The sequence below is a fragment of the Paroedura picta genome, chromosome 3 (assembly GCF_049243985.1).
Source record: "Paroedura picta isolate Pp20150507F chromosome 3, Ppicta_v3.0, whole genome shotgun sequence".
Classification (NCBI taxonomy): Eukaryota; Metazoa; Chordata; class Lepidosauria; order Squamata; family Gekkonidae; genus Paroedura; species Paroedura picta.
In genome coordinates this window covers 47,728,134-47,748,470 of record NC_135371.1, presented here as the reverse complement: position 1 = coordinate 47,748,470, position 20,337 = coordinate 47,728,134, and the positions used below count along the sequence as shown (strand labels likewise).

Below are 20,337 nucleotides of genomic sequence, written 5' to 3'. Positions count from 1 at the left end.
ATATCACTGCTTAGTTTTATCAGTGCTGTGGCGAGCCCAAGGTCACCCAGCTGGTTACATGTGGGGGAGCGCAGAATCGAACCCGGCATGCCTGATTAGAAGTCCGCACTCCTAACCACTACACCAAACTGGTTCTCCACTATTGCTGGAGCACGCAGAACATGCTCTCCCATATTTTTTTATATCTATCCTCCAGCAAGAAGGATCCCGGAATACTTTACATCTTTAAAATCGTCTTCCCTGAAGCATTTTTTTATGCTAGCAAGACTAAACCTTCTACCAATGGCAGTGACATGAGGTCGATATGCTAAAATCCGATATGCCAACAGACTCTGCTCATGTCCCGCCAAGAAACCTGAGTCAGTGGAGCACATTCTCCTCCTTTGTGAGCAACACAACCATCTTAGAGAATGCTACATGCATCCTCTCTTGCGGGTGAGCAAGATCCATGGTCCCTCGACAGTAGTGCACTCTCTTTTACTGGATCACAATCCTCAAGTAACCGAAGGCATTGCAAAATTCCTCCATGGGATATTCTGCAAGTGGTCTGGGATGTGAATTGCTTTGTCTTTTATATCCATGTTTTGCTATTATGCCAATAAAGGTATTTGACTTTGAAAATCTCAGGTTCAGCAAGTCAAATCTCTTATCTTCACAATTTATAACCTCACACATGGTATGAGAGACATGGGTCACTTGTAGTGAGATTTGCAATCTGATTATTACCAAGATCACTGTCTACTTATCTACTCTCTTACTTTAAATAGGATTCAGAAATATAAGCAAGGTCTCTCATTTTAAAATAATGTAAGCTATCCAGAGATCAGCATATAAAAGAAGACTAACATTTCAAATTTTTAACTGAAGTCAGATGTGTTTTAAGCCAACCTATTGTTCCAGTTCCAGTTGTCCAAACATAGTACCCATAAGATTCCAAGAGTGAACCAAGCCTGTGAACAGCTCCCTTCCTATCTGTTTGTGCCCCCCCGCAGGAGAACTCCAATTTAGGATCGGCATGAACAACACATTAAGTGATGCAAGTTCAACTAAATTAAAATCCATCCCAGCTATGTTCCCATTTCAAATGCAAACACTCAGGCTAATAATGAAAGATATGGTGCTTGTTTTTGCATATAAATACTTCAAATTCCTAGAATCATAGAATCATAGAATCATAGAGTTGGAAGGGGCCATACAGGCCATCTAGTCCAACCCCCTGCTCAACGCAGGATTAGCCCTAAGCATCCTAAAGCAGAAGAAGAAGATCTTGATTGAATTTTATTCTGTGCAACTCAAACTGGCAGAAAATGTGCAAAGAAAAACCTCAGAAAAAATGTTTCATATGAATGAAACTATAAAGTCACCAAGCTTTGCAAAGCCAAATAACTGCTAGCAAAGCTGATCCTGAATATATTGATCTGTATTTAAAAAGTGATTTAATTCTGCAGTGTAATCTCTCAGTAAATATGCATTACTAGCTTCATAGTTATAGAAGAGATTTGCCACCATAGGTTTCTTTATGTCACAGATGTAGTTATTCATTTTGTTTGTTCTGTGCAAGGCAGCTGCATGTACTTTGAGAATTGCTATTTCTCATGAGATAATTCCAGGTTCTGCCTTAATGTCCACTATCACTCTACCAATAATGATTGCAATGACACCAAAATCAATTATTCTTGCCACTTTGCTCCCTTGATTCATATGAGTAAACTGTTAGTCTCAGGCATAATGTTCATCATGCATATGGATGCAGGAAAATTATTTGTGCACTTATTCCCACAAATCAGTTGTAGGATTACCACACTAAGGAAGAAAGGTAACAAGTTATGCCGTTCTCAACAGTTCAGCTCTCTGCGTACCTATGTTACTTATGATTCTGTTATTTCTGTAGCTTATGAGCTAGCTATACAAGCCAAGTACCTTATCAGTATAATAGTCTGAGAATGCGTGAATCCTCAGTCCTGTCAGTCCACCACATCTTCTCATGCCATCTGCCAACCGTAACAAGACTTCTGTGCACATTCAATTGTTTCAGTATATTTGATGAGTTCTGAAATTGTAGTAAAACTGAATTTTCTGAACACTCACAATCCCTATAGTTGTCATTGACTCACTGTGTTTAGAACAATGCAATTTGAATTCTGACATCCACGAGAGATCTATATGCCAATGAGATATTTTATTTATAATTAAATTTCTATACCATCCCTCTCGATATTACTGGCTTGACACTGTTCACATTATTCCAACACAAAATAGTAAATGCCTTATCAATGTGCTGAACAGTTTTCTCCTTTGAAAATTTTTAGTTATGCCTAATAAGAGTATGATTACCCAACTGTGATTTTTGGATCTGTTTTGAATGGTGGCTGCCTACAATTTTTGTTAATTTCCTACTTATATATGTGATGTACCTCACAGTGAAACAACTAGGTTAGAGAGAGCTGATTGTCTACTGGCCCAAACTTATGTACAAATAGTTCCTGATAGAAGAAGAGGAGGAGCTGTTTTTCATAACCTGCTTTTCTCTACCTCCTCTTCCAACCAACTTGGCTGTCTGTCCAGCAGCCAGCCAATCCTCTTCCATCCCCCACCCCTGAACACCGCCCCCTCCCTGCCTCATGAGAGCTGCCCCTGCTGATGAGTTCCCTGCAGTCCGGAGGGGGGGGGGAGGACAGGCCATCCGCAGATTTTTTTCCATCCTACCCCCCCAATCTAGCACCTGTTGCATTCCTTAATGTTATAAAATTATGGATTTGAATTATTTAATACTACAGGAAAAGCCCATTTTATCCAAGAATACAACAGGCGCTAGAGCTTGGCAGTGGGAAGAGGAAGGGGAGGAGTTGTCCAGTCTGTAAGCGCATGGGGTTGAATGTGTGTGTTGTGTGGTAGGTTATAGTGGCATGGTGGCAAATGAGGGCATGTGTGTGGAAATATGGGTGTCAAGAACCTGTGGTTTGGAATGTTCGTTGAGTATGGGAGAGGACTGACCTTTGGGAATTGTGGCATAGTTGTTACAGATGAGCTTTCCAGAGCCATGTCCTCAGATATGCGAAGGGAAAATCAGACTGGATACTCTTCTTCGGGGAAGATTTCATGGCAACCAATTCCCCCCAGTTCTGCGTCATTTCCCTTCTTGTATGAATTAGGCCACAGACACCGAAATGCCCCTCTGCCCTAATACACATGGGGTATCACAGTAAACAGGTGTCCACCCAGTTCCTTCTTCTCCATTTTTTCACTGTTGATAAAATGTTATGTGCCCACATGCTTCTTTCATGGTTGCTCCTTAGAAGAAGAATGGATTTTTGTACCCTGTTGTTTACTACCACAATAGTCAACCTAAGGTATGTGGGGCTGTGAGAGGTCCGAGAGAACTGGGAATGTGTCGCAGTGACCAAGCAGGCCTCATGTGTCTCAAAGCAGTCTCCAATCGTCTTCCCTTCCTCTCCCTATAGCAAACTCCCGATGAGGGAGGTGGGGTAGAGAGCCTCACATGGAAGCTGGCAACCCTAAGAGGAAGACTCTCTGGGCACAGCAGTCTTGACCTTAGTAAGGTTTTTTAATACTGTTTTTTTTATTTGCCAGGCCGAAAAAGTCAAGTCAGTTCCCATGTGTCTCCAGCCATTTACTTGTTCACTATTTATAGTTTCAGGATGTAAATACCGTATTTGCCGGCGTATAAGACGACTGGGCGTATAAGACAACCCCGCAACATTTCCATTCAAAATATAGTTTGTTAAATTACATTACAGTACTATGGGCCACTATGGGCCATATGTCTATCCCAACTGAAGTGCACCCGGCATATAGGATGACCCCCCCACTTGGAGGCATGTTTTTCAGGGGGGGAAAGTAGTCTTATACACCAGCAAATACTGTATTTATTTAGATCTTCCTGCACTTTCCAGACTCACAGGACTGATGCTGGTCTGCCTGTCTGTGTCCCAGAATACAAACAGTTGCTGGTAAGGGCTGGCCATAGCCCATAGTCCAGGAGGGACACACCTGCACCCCTCCCTCCCAACTGCAGGCAAAAAATGGCTCCTTTGAAGGCTGGACTCTGAGGCATTGTACGATTTTGAAGTCCCACCTCCAAACTTCCAGGAATATTTCCAACCCAGGGGTAGCCAACCTCCAGGTGGGGCCTGGAGTGCTCCTATAATTACAGCTCATCTGCAGAGTTTAAAGATCAGCTCCCCAGGAAGAAAGGGCTATTTTGGACAGGGTTGTGGTATAGAAGAAACATTTAAGGCCTCCGACACTGGTTGTTGTTGATTTGAAAGACTTGAGGCCTACTGCACAGGGTTGTTGTGCAGATGAAACAGGAGACAAAAGAACCAGTTTCGTTTGCAGAATAATGCTGTGCAGTGGCCTCAAATCTGCAGAGATGAAGGATGAAAGACACATGGCTTGGCTGTGTCTAACCCCTGGCCACAGCAGTATTTTAAGTGAGAAGGGGATTTTCTGTGGCCCCCCTGTTAGCCAACTGTTTGGCAGAAGGGGAAATTTCCCCACTCTCAAAAGGAAGGCCCTCAGGCTCCCCTGCATTGCTCTTGGAAACGCCTCCTTCCCCTCAGTCAGGGCCTGTCAGAGGTTCCTTCGCGGCAGGCCTAAAGGGAGGGGGAGGGGGAGGGAGAGTACTCACCAGCCTCCTGCCAGCTCTGTCAGGGTTCTGAGGCAAAGTTAAAGTTGGACATGACAGTTAGGACAGACTTGAGGTGAAAAGGGCTGGCGCAGCCTATCCAAGCCTCTATTCTCATTTCCCTTGGAAGCCCTACTGACCACCTCTCCCTTTGGTGGTCAGGAGCAGACTGGCAGCCATGTCTCCAGATTGCCCCTGGCTGGGCTGACTGGATGGAACTCTGGTCTGACCTGGTGAGGGCCCAATCGGAAGGCGCTTTGTGCCTTCCGACTGGCCCCTTCCACTTGTCAGTCCGGGGCCAAGGGGCCAATCCGGGAGTTCTGATCCTGAACTCAGCCCATCCCAACACCCCTTGCTGTTTTATTAAGAAGGACAGATTTGTTTATGTTCTGGTTGCCTGGAAACTCAAACATTTATTGTGATGATTATATATTAACTATTTTTTGCTTTTCATACATTTTTCTCTACTTTTATAATTTTGTTTTAAAGACTTAATAAAACTTTTTTTACAAAAGAGGAAATTGAAATGTGATGCATTTTAAGTTCCTTCGTACTATTATATGCTTCATCATTCCTTCAATCCTAGAAAGTGTGCTCAATAGCATTCTTTAAAATTCTCCATAGATTTAAGAACTGAATGTGAGAAAGCTTTATAAATGCAAAAAAAAAAAATTTTTTAAACTTTCACAATAGCTCTCTATGCTTATGCAGAAAAGGTGTGATTTGACTTAAGGTCTGCCATAGCATATTTTTGGTACAGCAATATGGAAGAGGTGCTTTCCCTTCCTATATTGCCTTGGTACATACAGTTCTCATGATTCACCAGTAAGCTGGTACAAATGAAAGATAAAAGTTCTTTTGCTGTAGCAAGACAAGAAATGTTCGGGGAACAAAGAGAAATGAAAAGAAATCGCTGATTTTAAATGTGGGAGTCACCATTAGTATCTATTATAATCTGTCACTAACTCGGGGCACCTTCCCTCAGCCACTCAAAAAGGAAATTATTTATCCACTACTTTAAAAAAAATCCCTATAGAAAAAGGACATGGACCAAACTGAGAGGATTTAGAGCAGTGGTCCCCAACCTTTTTATTACTGGGGACCGGTCAACACTTGACAATTTAACTGAGGCCCTTTTGCTGAGGGACGTTGCTGCCGCCACCAGAGCCCCTACTCCACTTGATTTCCCCGCTGCGCCCCTGACTTCCCGCCGCCCGCTGGGGGGCGCTGCCAGCAGCAGCTGCGAAGTGCCATGCCAAGGGGGAGCCCCAGCCATGTCAGCTGCTGGAGAGCACCAAAGGTGAGCCGGCATCAGAGTGGCAGGGCAGCCCCCAAGAAAGCAGCTAGGGAGAATGAGGAGGAGCCGCGGCCCAGTACCGACTGGTCCACGTACCAGTACCAGTCACCAGACCAGGGGTTGGGGACCACTGGTGTAGAGGACAGTGATGACGATGATACAGGGCCTGGGGACCAAGCTCTGTGAGGAAACGCTGATGGACTTGGGAATGTTCAATTAAATATTTGAAAGATTGTCAGAGGAGTGCAGGGAGTGGTTCCTGTTGGCAGCAGAGGATAGGACCTACAGTAATGGCTTTAAACTACTTATAGAACGGCAACAGCTAGATATTAGGTTAAAAAATTCACAAAGTAATTCAGCAGTGGAATCCGCTACCTAAGGAGGTGGCAACACCCCCCCCCCTCACTGACAGTCTTCAAGCAGCAGCTGGACAGCTACTTATCCTGGATGCTTTAGGCTGATCCTGCATTGGGCAGGGGGTTGGACTAGATGGCCCTTCCAACTATGAAACTATGAGTCTATGATGTGGCCAGTTCCCTCCAAATCTCTAACCTTCCTCTTCTTAACAGCATGACTGACAGAGCAGTAGAGGACCAATACCAGCTGGTCTTAGAACTCCTCTGGTCTAGACTCGCGATCCCCAATCTGCGGGTCGTGGACCACATGTGGTCTTTTGACTAATTGGAGGTGGGCCTCGAAGGACGCCTTCTCTCCCCCCCCCAGCCCTTTACTTCATCCCCCCCTTTACAACACACTTTGGGTGTCATTGTCTCCCATCACTCCCAGATGGGACTATCTCGTTGCAGAGAAACAAGCTCAGGGTTCCCATTGATTTGTCATTGCCATGAGTTAAAATTTCCATGAAAATAAAATGTTCCTTATGTTCATTGTTGTGCCGTGTCTGTATCTTATTTTGAAGGGATGTTTAAACATTACCATAGCGATCAGAGAGCGTTAGGGCAGTGGTTGAGAGTAGAAGAGTAAACTACCCCCCCCCACCGGGCCTCAGTAAAAGGCGTTGAGTGGTCCCCGGTGAGTGGTCCCCAGCGTTGAGGGGTCCCCAGTGATAAAAAGGTTGGGGACCACTGGTCTAGACTGAGATATGAGACAGAAGCAACTCTGCTATCTTTAGCTGATGACTTCCATCTGAGTGTAAAGTCCCTGCCTCTTTGTGGGCTATTGTCGGATTTATCTGCAGCCTTTGATACAATCTATCATACCACTTTGTAGAGGCACTAGAACACTGAGCAGATATCGGGTGATATGCACTGAAATGGTTCAAAACTTTTTCACAGATAGGACTCATAAGAACATAAGAGAAGTCACGTTGGATCAGGTCAGTGGCCCATCCAGTCCAGCAGACCATGTCACACAGTGGTCAAAACACAGGTTTCATTAACAGTAGGGGTGAGCATAGACAAGAAAATTCCAGTTTAGTTTGGAGTTTGGTGTGTTCTTGAACTCCCAACCCCCTATGATCCAACACCCCCCTCCAATGAATTGGTCTAGTTCATGCCAGTCTGTTTTGTTTCTCCCCATTTAAAAGCAAGGAGAAGCCAAATGGCAGACTAAAATGGCTTCTTGCCCAACAGCTGATTGATCAGGGTTTGCTGAATTGTCTGGTATGGGCCAGACAACCAAGCAAATTCCACCGAACAACTGACCACAAGCTCTCTGCACAACCAGTTTGGGGGCTGCTGGGTACTGTGGCAGCCATTTTAGGCTGACAGCAGGTTATTCACACCTGTCTCCTATCAGCCTAAAATGGTTGCCAACTAAACCCTGAACGGACCTGGACAAAAGTTTGAGAAAGGTTGAGGGGAGGCACTTCCTGGACCTCAGTTTGGGGAGCACTAACTGGGGTAATTTTATGGGGAATTTTGGTTCATGCCCCAGTTTGTGCCCATCACTAATCAGAAGGTCCACCAGCAGGACCAGGACTCCAGAAGCTTTGCTCTGTATTCTTTGTACTTGGGGCAGAGGAGTTCTAAGACCAGCTGGTGTTGGTCCTCTACTGCTCTGTCAGTCATGCTGTCAAAAAGGGGAAGGTTAGAGATTTGGAGGGAACTGGCCACATCATAGACTCATAGTATCATAGTTGGAAGGGGTCATACAGGCCATCTAGTCCAACCCCCTGCCCAATGCAGGATCAGCCTAAAGCAGTGGTCTGCAACGTTTTTTGGGTTGCGGACCGGTGGGGGGGATGGCGATCTGGGGGCTGCGTATGCATGGCCGCCCCTGCACAAACGCGCATGCGGGCAGGTCCACAAATGTGCATTTGCACCCGGTGGGGCCGCAAACGCACATGCACAGCAGTTTCACGCATGCGTGCATACGCGCAACTGCAATGAATGCGCATTTGTGGCCCCACCAGGAGCACAAACACACATGTGCGGAAGTTCCACGCATGTGTGCATGCACGGAACTGCTGCGCATGCACGTTTGCGGCCCTACCATGTGCAAACGTGCATGCGCTGACCTGCGGCGCATGCTCGTTTGCACCGCTGGCCGTGCTTCTCTCTCCCCCCCTCCTGCAGAAAAAAGCTTGCCGGGCCACAAGCTAATCGGCCGATTTGGCGTCCGATTTGCTTGCAGCCTGGGAAGTTTCTTGCTACGAGGGGGCGGGGAGAGGGAGCCGCGGCCCGGTGGTTGGGGACCACTGGCCTAAAGGATAAGTAGCCGTCCAGGATAAGTAGCCGTCCAGCTGCTGCTTGAAGACTGTCAGTGAGGGGGGGGTTGCCACCTCCTTAGGCAGCGGATTCCACTGCTGAATTACTTTGACTGTGAATTTTTTAACCTAATATCTAGCTGTTGCCATTCTATAAGTAGTTTAAACCCAATACGGCAGGTCCTATCCTCTGCTGCCAACTGGAACCACTCCCTGCACTCCTCTGACAATCTTTCATATATTTAATTGAACATTCCTAGTGGTGCACATTCACTTGTAAACCTCTGTTCCATATGTTTATCCAATCCTTTCTTGAAGCTATCAATGATTGTAGCCACCTCCACTTCCCACAGCAGGGAATTCCATGTGTTAGTTCCTCTTTGGTGAAGGACTACTTCCTTTTATTTGTTCTGAACCTATTGCCCATTAATAAAACAGTTCCTATTGGAGACCAGTTTTCATTAGTATGGGACCTATCCTGTGGAGTTCCACAGGGTACAATTCTATCCCCAAACATTTTCCATCTGTATGTAAAACTCTTAAGACAAATCATTCATAGCTTTCGGGTTAGATGTCATCAACATGCAGATGATGCCCAGATCTATATATTCTTATTCAAATCCCCTAGTGATGTATTAAAGGTAAAGGTATCCCCTGTGCAAGCACCGAGTCATGTCTGACCCTTGGTGTGACGCCCTCTAGCGTTTTCGTGGCAGACTCAATATGGGGTGGTTTGCCAGTGCCTTCCCCAGTCATTACCGTTTAACCCCCCAGCAAGCTGGGTACTCATTTTATCAACCTCGGAAGGATGGAAGGCTGAGTCAACCTTGAGCTGGCTGCTGGGATCAAACTCCCAACCTCATGGGCAGAGCTTTCAGGCTGCATGTCTGCTGCCTTACCACTCTGTGCCACAAGAGGCTCTTAGTGATGTATTAGAGGTCCTGAATTACAGTCTGGTTGCTGTGGCAAATTAGATAAGAGGAATAAATTGATACTAGGCCCTGAAAAGGTACAAGCAGTGCTGGGAAGGTGGGAATCTTATGAGATATTGTTCTCCCCCCCCCCTTTTTTTTTTTTTTTGAATTCACCTTATCCATTGTGACTCAGATAAGAGCCTTGGAGTTATATTGAACCCAACATTATTACTGGAGAAGCAAGTTAATGCAGCTGCAAATAAGGCTTCTAATAGCCCAGCATAGCCTGAAAGTTGGTTCCTTATCTTCATATAGCTGATCTGGCCACACTAGCTGATCTGGATCCACACTACAGTAACACTGAGACTAGACTGCTATAATGCACTAAACATTGGTCTCTTGTTAAAACCAATTTGGAAACTCCAGTTAGTGCAGCATGCTACAGTTTGGATATTATTAGGAGCTAGACTAGATGAAGGAAGTATAATACTACTGTCCTGCAGACAATTCATTGGCTGCCCATCAGTCACTGCGCTCAATTTAAAATGTCAGCTAGGACACACAATGTTCTTCATGGCCTTAAACCCTCATATCTGCTAGACTGCCTCCCCAATCCCACCCCCTACACTCAGCCAAGAGAGCTTCATCATCTTCTGCAGGCGCCAAGTTGTAAATGGGCAAAAATAACAACTGCCCATATATGTTGTGTCCAACCCCATGTTGTGGCTTCTACCTCATGAAATGGTCCACCTGAGGTCAGAAAGGCTCCCACTCTGCTGGCTTTCCACAAACAGGCTTTCCACAAAACGGAATTATTCAAGAAGGCTTTTCTATGCAGACAATACAGTCACACTATACTAAATGTTTTACAAAGTTATTTGGACAAATTATTAGAGTCTGTGGACTATAATGCTGCATATAGCTTCCTGAAACTGGGATCTACTTTGTAATTTTTGCATCATTTGATATGTCATGTTAATACTTATGCTTTCCTTCAGTTCTGGTTTTAGAATTCTGATTGGTTCCATAACCCTAATCCCTATTGCTTTATTCACTGACTGTTCCATTCTGTTAATTGTATTGACTCACTCTGTATAATTCACCTGCAGTACAAGTGAAAAAAGTGGACAATAGATAATGCAAATATAAATAAATAAATAAATAAGGAGACAGCTATGGGGAAGTCTTGAAAGATCCAAGGGCTAAAACTCTCTGAGAGATAAGGAAATGATAGGACAGCCCAACAAACAGGTAAATTCAGAAAGCCATGAGGGAAAGGATGTATTGGGGGGAACCACTGGACTGTGTGTGGAACAAATACTAAAAGAAAATGCTACAAGAAATACACCTAGCAAAGACCTCTCATTTCCTCAAAAACATGAGGAGGCTGTAACAAAATGCGAGAGGCAGTTGTGACATCACCAGTCAGTGCAATAATTCATCAGCCCTCTTCCCTTTTTTGCATGTCTTGAAGCTCTGCGTAACATCTGCCAAGCTGTAATGTGCTACAGACGTTAAAATGGCAGTCACATTTGAGCTTTTCAAGAAGGTCTAAAAGGCCTAAGGCACCTCCCAGAGAAAGTTGATAAAGCCAGAAAAGGCAAATTGGCCAAAACCAATAAAAATGAGGATATTAGACATATTGAGGGAGGATACGTTCATCAGTAGCCACATCCAGAGGCAGTAAACTTCTGAAAAGCAGCATTATTTGACAACATCAAGAAAAAGACTGGGCCTCTATCACCTATTTGTCAGCTCTTCTGTGAAGCAGAATGTTGAATTTGATGGACCCCTGGTCTTATACATAGGGGTACCTAAAGGGCCAAAGGGGGAAGATCTGTGGCTCAATGGTAGCGCATCCCCATGCTCAGTCTCTGGCATCCTCAGGTAAAAGGACCAGTAATAGGCAATATGAAAGACCTAAGACCCTGGGACTGCTGCCAGTCTGAGTAGACTACTCTGCTCTTGACAGACCAATGTTCTTGGGGAAATGGAAAGGAGCCTCACAAGATGGGAGAAGAGAGTGTGAAGAACATCTAAAAAGGAACAGAAGGAGAACATAAGGCAAGAAAGGCAGAGTAAAATTCTATGATCTGTGGGACATAAGAGTATGGATGAGGCAGAAAATTAGTACAATGTAGCACAGTGGCTTAAGCTTTAAAAACACATTTTGTGATAATATTCTTAGTAGTATTTTATTAATCAGACACTGAGGTGAATGACAAGCTTTAAAAGCCCTATAGAATTGATTACAAGGTTTACTTGACTCATGGCTGTTTGCATGCTAAACAATACCTGTAGGCTGCTCTTGTAAAAGGTTATTTATGCAAAACATTTCAAATGACTACAAACCAGAAACAAAAGACAAGGAAGGGGGCATAGCTGACTGGTGAAATAATGTCTTGCATACACAGAAATTATCTCTGTGCCCGAGGGCTCTTGAAAAGTAACTGCTAGTCTGAACAGAAAGAACCAGGTGTACAAATGTTTTGATTCAGTATGCGGAAACATGAAAATATTATGAAGAATGTTTTTGAAAATATGCTTCTACATTATGTGCTGCAATGAAGGTAACAAGTAAGTTATTGTTTTACCTTGTTTATGTCCACACACTCTAGCTTTGGCATCTCTGCTGTTTCCTGCTCTTCACTGCTCCCCTCATCAATATCACTGTCTTCATCCTGAGCAGAATCTCTCTTTTGTGCACCAGCAGAAAAAATGATGCTTTTTTTATTGGTTTCCATTTCTGCTGGATTAGCAGACGCAGTCGGTTTCTTCTGTTCTGCAGCATCTTCATTCAGAAAAGTCTCTCCTGCCACACTACAAGAAGGGCTGTCAATGCCACTATCCCTATTGGGAATTTTACCATTGCCATTTAGCTCCACAGTAGAGTCCTTAGGACCAGGATCTTCTGTAGATGCTTGGCTGATGCTCACGTCAACAGAGTCTTCAGCATTTGTGGTATCCTCTATATGTAGTTCTTTAATTTTCATAATGTCTGCATTAGATATTTCAGTGCTAGACAACGAGCTGGTCTCTGTGTCATCAATTTCTTTATTTTCATTTGTAGGAGAGGCACTGGAAGTTACTGCATCACAGAGGCTGGGGCAACACTGCTTAGACAAATCCATTCCAGGTTCCATTTTAAAAGTTAAATGTAACTGATTTCTGTAAACATGAACAGGCTGCCTGCAAATAAAAACAAAAAGACTCTAGACTATTTTCATCCCTTGCCAATTCTTGAACAACTACCCAAAACAATCTATTTCAGCAAGTGCCATTAAGTTCAATAACATTTCTGGACCAAGATGTCAGAAATACATGCTTTAGTTATGGTACGCCTGAGCATCAGCATGGGTGAGAAAAAGCATGCCTCAGCGTGGTTAATTCTGGGGGAGCCATTTAAGCATTGAAAACTGCTTATCATCAACAGCACTAAATTTATGCCACAAACATCAACAAGTCTTCACTGGCCCTGTAACCTCCTAGCTTTTGCTTAATTACAGCAGCACCCTGGATTTTCTGAAAATTTTTGGAAAACACAGTCATGGCTACAAACATTCATATTGCACTATGTAACCAAGCATAGCGGAATCCAGTGATTTAAAGAAATAAAAAAAAATGAAAACCACTAATGTGAGCCAAAAATATATTCACTGCACTTTACAAGATTAATCCAAAATAGAAGCAATTCATACTAAGCTCATTAAAAGACCAGGGAAGTACATTTATATTAATATCAAAATGATAACACCCAAGGAGGGCAAAGTCATAAGACCCCTTTTAATATTCTTCAATGCAACAACACACAGAAGTACATTTTTCTTGAAATCAACCATCTCTTCAGAACCAGCCAAACTGTTCCCCAAAGATATTTATTCCCAAAACAAAAAGCAAAGAGCTTTATAGTATAAAGCAACATATTTGTGCTCATTCCTAATGACCATCACCATCCTTGCATATACTGGATGTCATTAAAATTGGAAGTCTGAATCCATTAATTTTTAATGAGGTGTAAAAAAAACGCCCCCACCAATAAACGTACTTTCAATCATTCACCAACAAACAATCAGCCATTGTTGGGAAGATTTTAAAACTGCCTCTGAATGTTAAGATATATTTAATATAAGTAGCATTAAAATAGATCAATATGCAGTGCAATGTATCACTTATGAGCTGCTACATTATTTTTAGTTTTAATTTGTTTTTCAAGAAATGCAAGGCCAGTAGAGAATAGCAACACTGAATAGCAACATTTACCTGATACTTTCAAATTTTTTGATGAGCTTACTGATGTCTGCTGATGTTTGTGTTGCTTCTTCTTCAGCCACAAGACTTTTTGATAGCTTGGGATCTGCTGGCAAAGGTCGAGATGGTGCTGGGGGTATTTTCTGCTGCCCAGCTGGCTGGAGATGCACAGGTTTAGGAGGTACTTAAAAAAAAAGAATATTCTGGTTCAACAGCAACAAACTCAATAATTCTGATGATAAATTAGAACGATCATTACTTTACTGTCCTGGAAGCGATGTCACACCAGACTGTCTTTGTATATAAAACATAACAATTTGTCTTGAAGCCCAATGTAGTCGCCATCTCTTTTACATTTTGGTAGCTCTGTCAAAGGTTGACAGAATGTGACCGCTTCCTTGTTGCTAAACAGGATGCACAGCACCCAGAGCCTGGGTTTTGCAAACTCAACCACCCTCAACACTGAACTGAATGTCTCTTAAAATTAACCCAGAGAACGCCAAGTTCTGCCAGAGTAAATCCCAAACTAAGTCTTTAGAGATAAAGATATAGATATAGATATATATCTTATAGATGTACAGAAAGCAAATTAAGAACAGACCATGTTTCTTTTCTTTCCCTTCCTCCACCTCTTTGTGGCATCATCTGCATAAATTTCCTTCCTCTTTTGCTGCGACACTGAACGCATTGCTGGATAACAAAGTACCTAAGACCATGTGCTGTGTCTGCTTTTTCATAAAAAAAAAAAAAAACAGGGCATTCACCCAACTGTGATAGGCTTTTTTGAAAATGCTGCAAACCATACGCATGGGAGTAAATCATTTTTGTTTGTGTGTTTTATTTTCCAGAAAACAAGCAGTAACTTATAGCAACAGGTTCATGTATTCATTTTGCTTGTACAGCCTATAGGAACTTAATTTAACTGGCCTATACCCTAGTTACTGAGAAACTGAATAAAGGCAAATAACCTCAGTTGTTCATATCCATGCTTATTCAGATTTCTGTAATCCTTGTCCTGGCTCATTGCTTATTAGTCTGTTAATATTGATGGTATCAATTTATACTTTCATATCAATTCTATGAACTGTACTGAATCTCGATGAGGAAAGTAGACTATAAATATAGTAATTATGTACATATGTGCAATCAAGTCACAATTAACTTATGGACCTTTCCTGCACCAGGAATTTGGCACGACTCACTGCTCATCTGGTTGTGAGGCTAATTCCTGCTCCCATATGACATCAGTGTGGCCCAACTAAGGAACCTCATTTGGCCTGTGGCAAAGTAACGTGGACAAATCAGCATTTCCTCCTTAGCTGCTCATCAGGGCATCAGGGCCTCTGTCGGGGCAGGGCCATTTTGCAGTGGATCAGACCATCCTGGCCCAGCTCCTTCCCACCTCACCCAAAGTATGGCGCCCCGTACGATGAGGAAAATAAGAACATGATATTGCGTTCTTAAGCAATACCATATTCTTCGAAATTAAAAAAGGCCACCCTGGCTACCTCATACAGGAGCACAAATCTGGGGCGGATGAAATGCAGCAGGTCAAATGCTCCCCCATGCGTGAGCAGGAAGAGGTGGGGCAATCTGCCCTGAAGTAAACACCAGTCAGCAGCCTGGTGCAACATTATTCATGTAGTAATTGCCATGGTGACTCAAACAAGGGACTTTCAAGGCCAGTGAGAAACAGAGGTGATTTGCCATTGTCATCCTCAGCAGAACCTTCCTTGGTGGTTTCCTATTCAAATGCCAACCCTGCTTAGCTATTGAATCTGATGAAATCAGGCTATACCATCCACCTTGCCTCCCAAATATAGTAAGTAAATACATTTGCATGTCAGAAATTCACCCAGATTCAGGCGGTTTAATAAGAAAGAAGCTATAGGTTCAATAAGTTCAGTCTATGGCATTTTACAAAATAATGTAAGAAGAAAAGTCAGGTTCCAGTCTCAAGACATGTACAATCTAAATCAGACCTGGCTTAAATCAGACCTAGGTTCCAGGAGCTATGTTTTTACATGGAGATGCTGCTGAAAAGGAAACCATCTGCTGAGGCAACAAACAGAAGACCAAAAAAAGCAGGCAATGTACCCAAGACAGATAAATGGAAAAGCTTTGACAACAGAAACTGAGGATCAGGAGGGCCAGAAACAGACAGCAAAAGCACAGATGGGTAACAGGTTACGTTCCAAAAGCAAAAATATATATAGGAATTAGGGAGGAGTTGAGCCTAACTCTCCATAGAAATATATTGCTTAGTCTGACAAGCAAACTATGAATATGAGATTTTCTAAGGTGAGATAGACCTTATCTGAAGACAGCTAACAGAATGCTAACTCAGGTAGTAGGTCTTGTATTGCATAACAAATGATCCCCTTGAAGCATACAGTTCACCCACGGACTTTATAGAAATTTAATTGAGTAAATAGCAAGTAAGCTACTTACCTAGACCACTCATATTATTTTTAGAAATAATAATGAGAGGTCTCAGTAAGGGGAGGGCAGTATTCATTCATTCATTCATTCATTCATTCATTCATTCATTCGATTTTTATACCGCTCTCATATGGCTCAGGGTGGTTCACATACAACGTTGTAGGGTAATTTATATTATATATGGTAATTTATATTATATTATATATAAATTATATAATTATATTTATATAATTATATTATATAATATTATATATATATATTATATATAACATGGTAATTTATATTATATATAAATATAAATTCACATACAACCAACACAAAGTGCTTCAAAGCAAAATTTATACGTCCTTCTTGTGAATACTGGATGCATTCATGTAGTCTAGTCACCAACACTCAGCCACACAGGCCATCATGATCATGAACCTCGTCAAAAGAATTACATGATTGCTAGAGCAGGGTAAATACAAAAACTGTGAATATAGAAAGAGGTAAAGTACAAACCTTGGGGTTTTGGTAGAGGATATTTTTTAGCCAGATGTGATTTGGTTTTGGGTTTTCTTCCAGCTTGGAACATACATTGTAAAGGCTCAATGCACTGCAGGTCTCCACATGTTTCTAAGACAGGTCCTGAGTCAATATGACATTTAATTTGAAAAGAAGAATGGGAACAACCTGGAAAAAGGAATTGACTAATATTAATATTGCTAAAGAATAATACTGGAAGATGAACCTGTATGTACGATTTACTGCAACAAAAGAGTGACACACTAGCGTAAAAAAATTATCCAATGGATTGTTGAAAAGAGAATGCTAGCCTAATGAAATTCACCGTTAATTATTTACAAAGCTATTATAGTCTCTGAAATACTGTAATGCTGAATGAACAAAATTCATAAGTATGTATAATACATTTTGGTGATAGTGAACAAAAGAAGCTGAGCCAAGATGTTTTCTTCCACAAATGAGTGGTCAATTAATAATCCAAACTAGGTAACCAAGGTGATAAATATTCCAGAGGTAATTGTTCTTACCAATAAATGACATATCATGGTGATGTTTATTGTTTATGTATGTACATGATCCTGCTATAAAACATTTCAAAGGGGAGCTCAGAGAGACTTTATAATCTTACCATTTTCAGGCACTATTTAGAGTCATGCTTCTTTCCTTTAGGCCCTCAGTTGCCTGGGGTTAGGGTACTTTTCCCCTTACCATCCAGTCTACCAGTTACCCTGTTCACAAGCCCTGCTCTCTGTGTCCTGTCTACAGAAGTGAGGTGGTTAGCAATATGAAACAGTCACTTGTAGAAGAGCCTTTCCCTAGTATTGGCCTAGTGCCAAACCTGCTTTTGTTTAAGTGCTAGGTCAAACATTTATTTTTATCCAGGGTTTTAATTAAGATGTTGATGTTTTTAAATTGTTTTATATACTTCTTCCAGCTGGAAACTGGTTTATGGGGCAGAAGGTATTGTTATACATTTTGTTGTTGTTTTTGAGGGGGTTAACAGTTTGTTAATTGTTAATTTTTAAATATTTTTATATTTTTAATGTTTTACTGTGAAAGATGTCACAGGTTCTCTGAAGAAGTAGCACTAATATCATCATCATACCACATAAAAAGTGACTGGTAATCCAACAACATGCTGGCCTTATGAATGGCCCTTGGGAGATGGTCCTCCCTACTGAGGGCCACTCAGAGAGGCCCCATTCCTAGCCATCTGGGAAGGGAGTAGAAAGCAGAGTATGCACTCCAACCTGGCCCCACTGCTCTTACAGTTTTCCTGGCCTCCAGGACTGCCTCTCTTGTGGGTGTCTCACCACTGTTCACCTTCTCACTGCTGGCAGGAGTGGGGGGCCACCACATCCTCTATCCCAGTGGTCCCCAACCCCCGGTCCGGGGACCGGTACCGGTCAGTGTATCAGTCGGTACCGGGCTGCAGCTCCTCATCCTCCTCCCCGGCTGCTGCCTCAGGGGCTGCCCTGCCACTCTGCCACCGGCTCACCTTTGGTGCTCTCCAGTGGCCACCATGGCTGGGGCTCCCCCTCGATGTGGCACTGCGCAGCTGATACTGTCAGCGTCCCAAAGCGGGTGGCGGGAAGTCAGGGGCACCAGTTGGAAAGCAAGTGGAGCAGGGGCTCAGGTGGCAGCGGCAACATCCCTCAGCAAAAGAATACCCCCCCCGGGCCTGAGTAAAATTGTCAAGCATTGACCGGTCCCCGGTGATAAAAAGGTTGGGGACTACTGCCCTACCCCACTCTCGCCATTGCCCAAAGCCTCATGTGGCAAGAGCTGGCAGGGAGGCAAGTTTTCCCCTAGTTTTCTGAATAATAAAATATAAGTAAATCAATTCATTTCTTGATATGAACATTCAAAAATCCACATAACACACTGAGAGGTTGAGGTGGTTGGGGTGAAAGCAGGCACTGTTGTCTTGTTGGTGGGGAAAGCTCTCATTCAATACCATGCCACTGTCTTGTTGACAGTGTCATTTCCAATAGAAATCCACTGGATAGTTTTGTGGGACTTTTCAAACTCTTCCACAAAAGTTGGGTAACTTCTGTATCAGGAAAGATTATGGCATGCCTTTTTAATAACATTTCAATATCAAGGTAAAACAATAGTTTATTTTGGACCCATCACTTCAAAGGTCTCTTAGCTATTTGATCTTTCTTTTAGTGTTGTTTCTTGCAAAATTTTATATTGGCTTTTGATTCCATTTGCTGTTACTTGTTTTTGCTACATTATTGGCTTTTGTAATACTTTTTAAACTGTTAGCTTAAAATTCGTCTGTTATTTCCTTTTGTTATTACATAAGTCAAAAGGTAGAATAATATATTTCATTTAAATTGATGTAAATTATGTCAGAGAGACAGCCAACATCATTACAATTTACATGTAACATTTGGTGATAATGCTTATGACCAAAAGGGACATGGACTAAAAGAAAAGTGCGTGGCATAAACACTATACTAATTGGGTTGGATCCAAACTAAATTTTCTGCTAATGAAAAGGGAAATATAACTTCATCCAATTCCTCTTTCCTGCTTCAGACTCCTAATTTGTCCCTCGTGCTATTACTGAGAGTCCCCTGTCCTTCTTGTAGTAGTATTTTGGGACAAAAATAGCTATAGCAGGTGGAGAAGCAGGAAAATTCTGTTGACTGAAGGTCCTTTTCATCACTGAAAAATTTAGTCTAAATTAAACTCATTATTTTCAAGGTTTTGTGGAATAATGGGTGTTTTAATAGAGGCAAATTAATTCTTACTGCCTTCTGTCAAAATATATGTTCTTCCCCTCCATTTGCTCTGAATAATAAACTGGTAAAGCAGCATATTTTGAGTGAGTAAAAGAAAATATCACCATTATCTTATGTTCCTCAATTAACTCACACCAGCTAATGAAATCTTTCTCAAAAATTTAATAACTTGTCTGTGAAGAACACCGTTCAGTGAACTTCTACTTAATGATTAAAAAACCACTTCCTTTTTTAAAAGCCGCCACTTACATCATAAGTGAAAACAAGAAACATACACTAACTTTTTAAAAAAAATCAAACATCCTGTCACACATACAAGTTAAATGATATAACATATTCTTCCATCAACTCTTTCCTTACACGCATACTAATAGCAACAAACTAGGTATAGAAAACAAATGGCAATTCAAAATAACTTACAAGAATGGTATACTTATAACCCCAACTGAATTTTAAAACCAGACACTGGCTCAGTACAGATGTGATATGAAACAATAACTTCAAGTATAACCACATTTTGTTGACCATATAAGCCTGTGCCATCACACCATGGCTAGTTTGGATACCTTAAACCAGGATCAGCACCAAGCCAGCCAGCTTGAGGCGGTTCACATCAGAACTTGGCATTATGTACAAAGGCTTAATCCTGCTTTGTTTTCCCACCAGTGCTCTGCATTCACCCTGCCTAATAGCCACCTCAGAACTGAAACTGATCTTGTGTTCATCTGGCTCTATAACATTTCTGCACTAGAGGCTTTGTGCTGGCTGCAGGCTGGAGTTTGAACCAGGGCAGGTTGACCCACCTCTTCCTGCTCCCACATGGGGAGCATTTGGCCCGGTTCACCTCATCTGCCCCAGATTTG

The 20,337-nt window shown here is 42.3% G+C and overlaps 1 protein-coding gene across 5 annotated transcripts in view; it reads right to left on the bottom strand.

Annotated features, from left to right (window-relative positions):
* FGD3 (FYVE, RhoGEF and PH domain containing 3) overlaps positions 1-20,337 on the bottom strand; it is a 122,255-nt gene that overhangs the window by 52,562 nt on the left and 49,356 nt on the right. For 4 of the 5 annotated variants that reach the window (XM_077325555.1, XM_077325553.1, XM_077325552.1 and 1 more), the window contains exons 2-4: positions 16,719-16,889; positions 13,788-13,959; positions 12,122-12,716 (exon numbers count right to left, since the gene is read on the bottom strand). In XM_077325555.1, the coding sequence (XP_077181670.1) occupies positions 12,122-12,716; positions 13,788-13,959; positions 16,719-16,889 (938 nt within the window). Of the gene's footprint in view, positions 1-12,121; positions 12,717-13,787; positions 13,960-14,376; positions 14,506-16,718; positions 16,890-20,337 lie in introns of those variants that run through there. The other variant, XM_077325556.1, reaches the window with a different exon arrangement.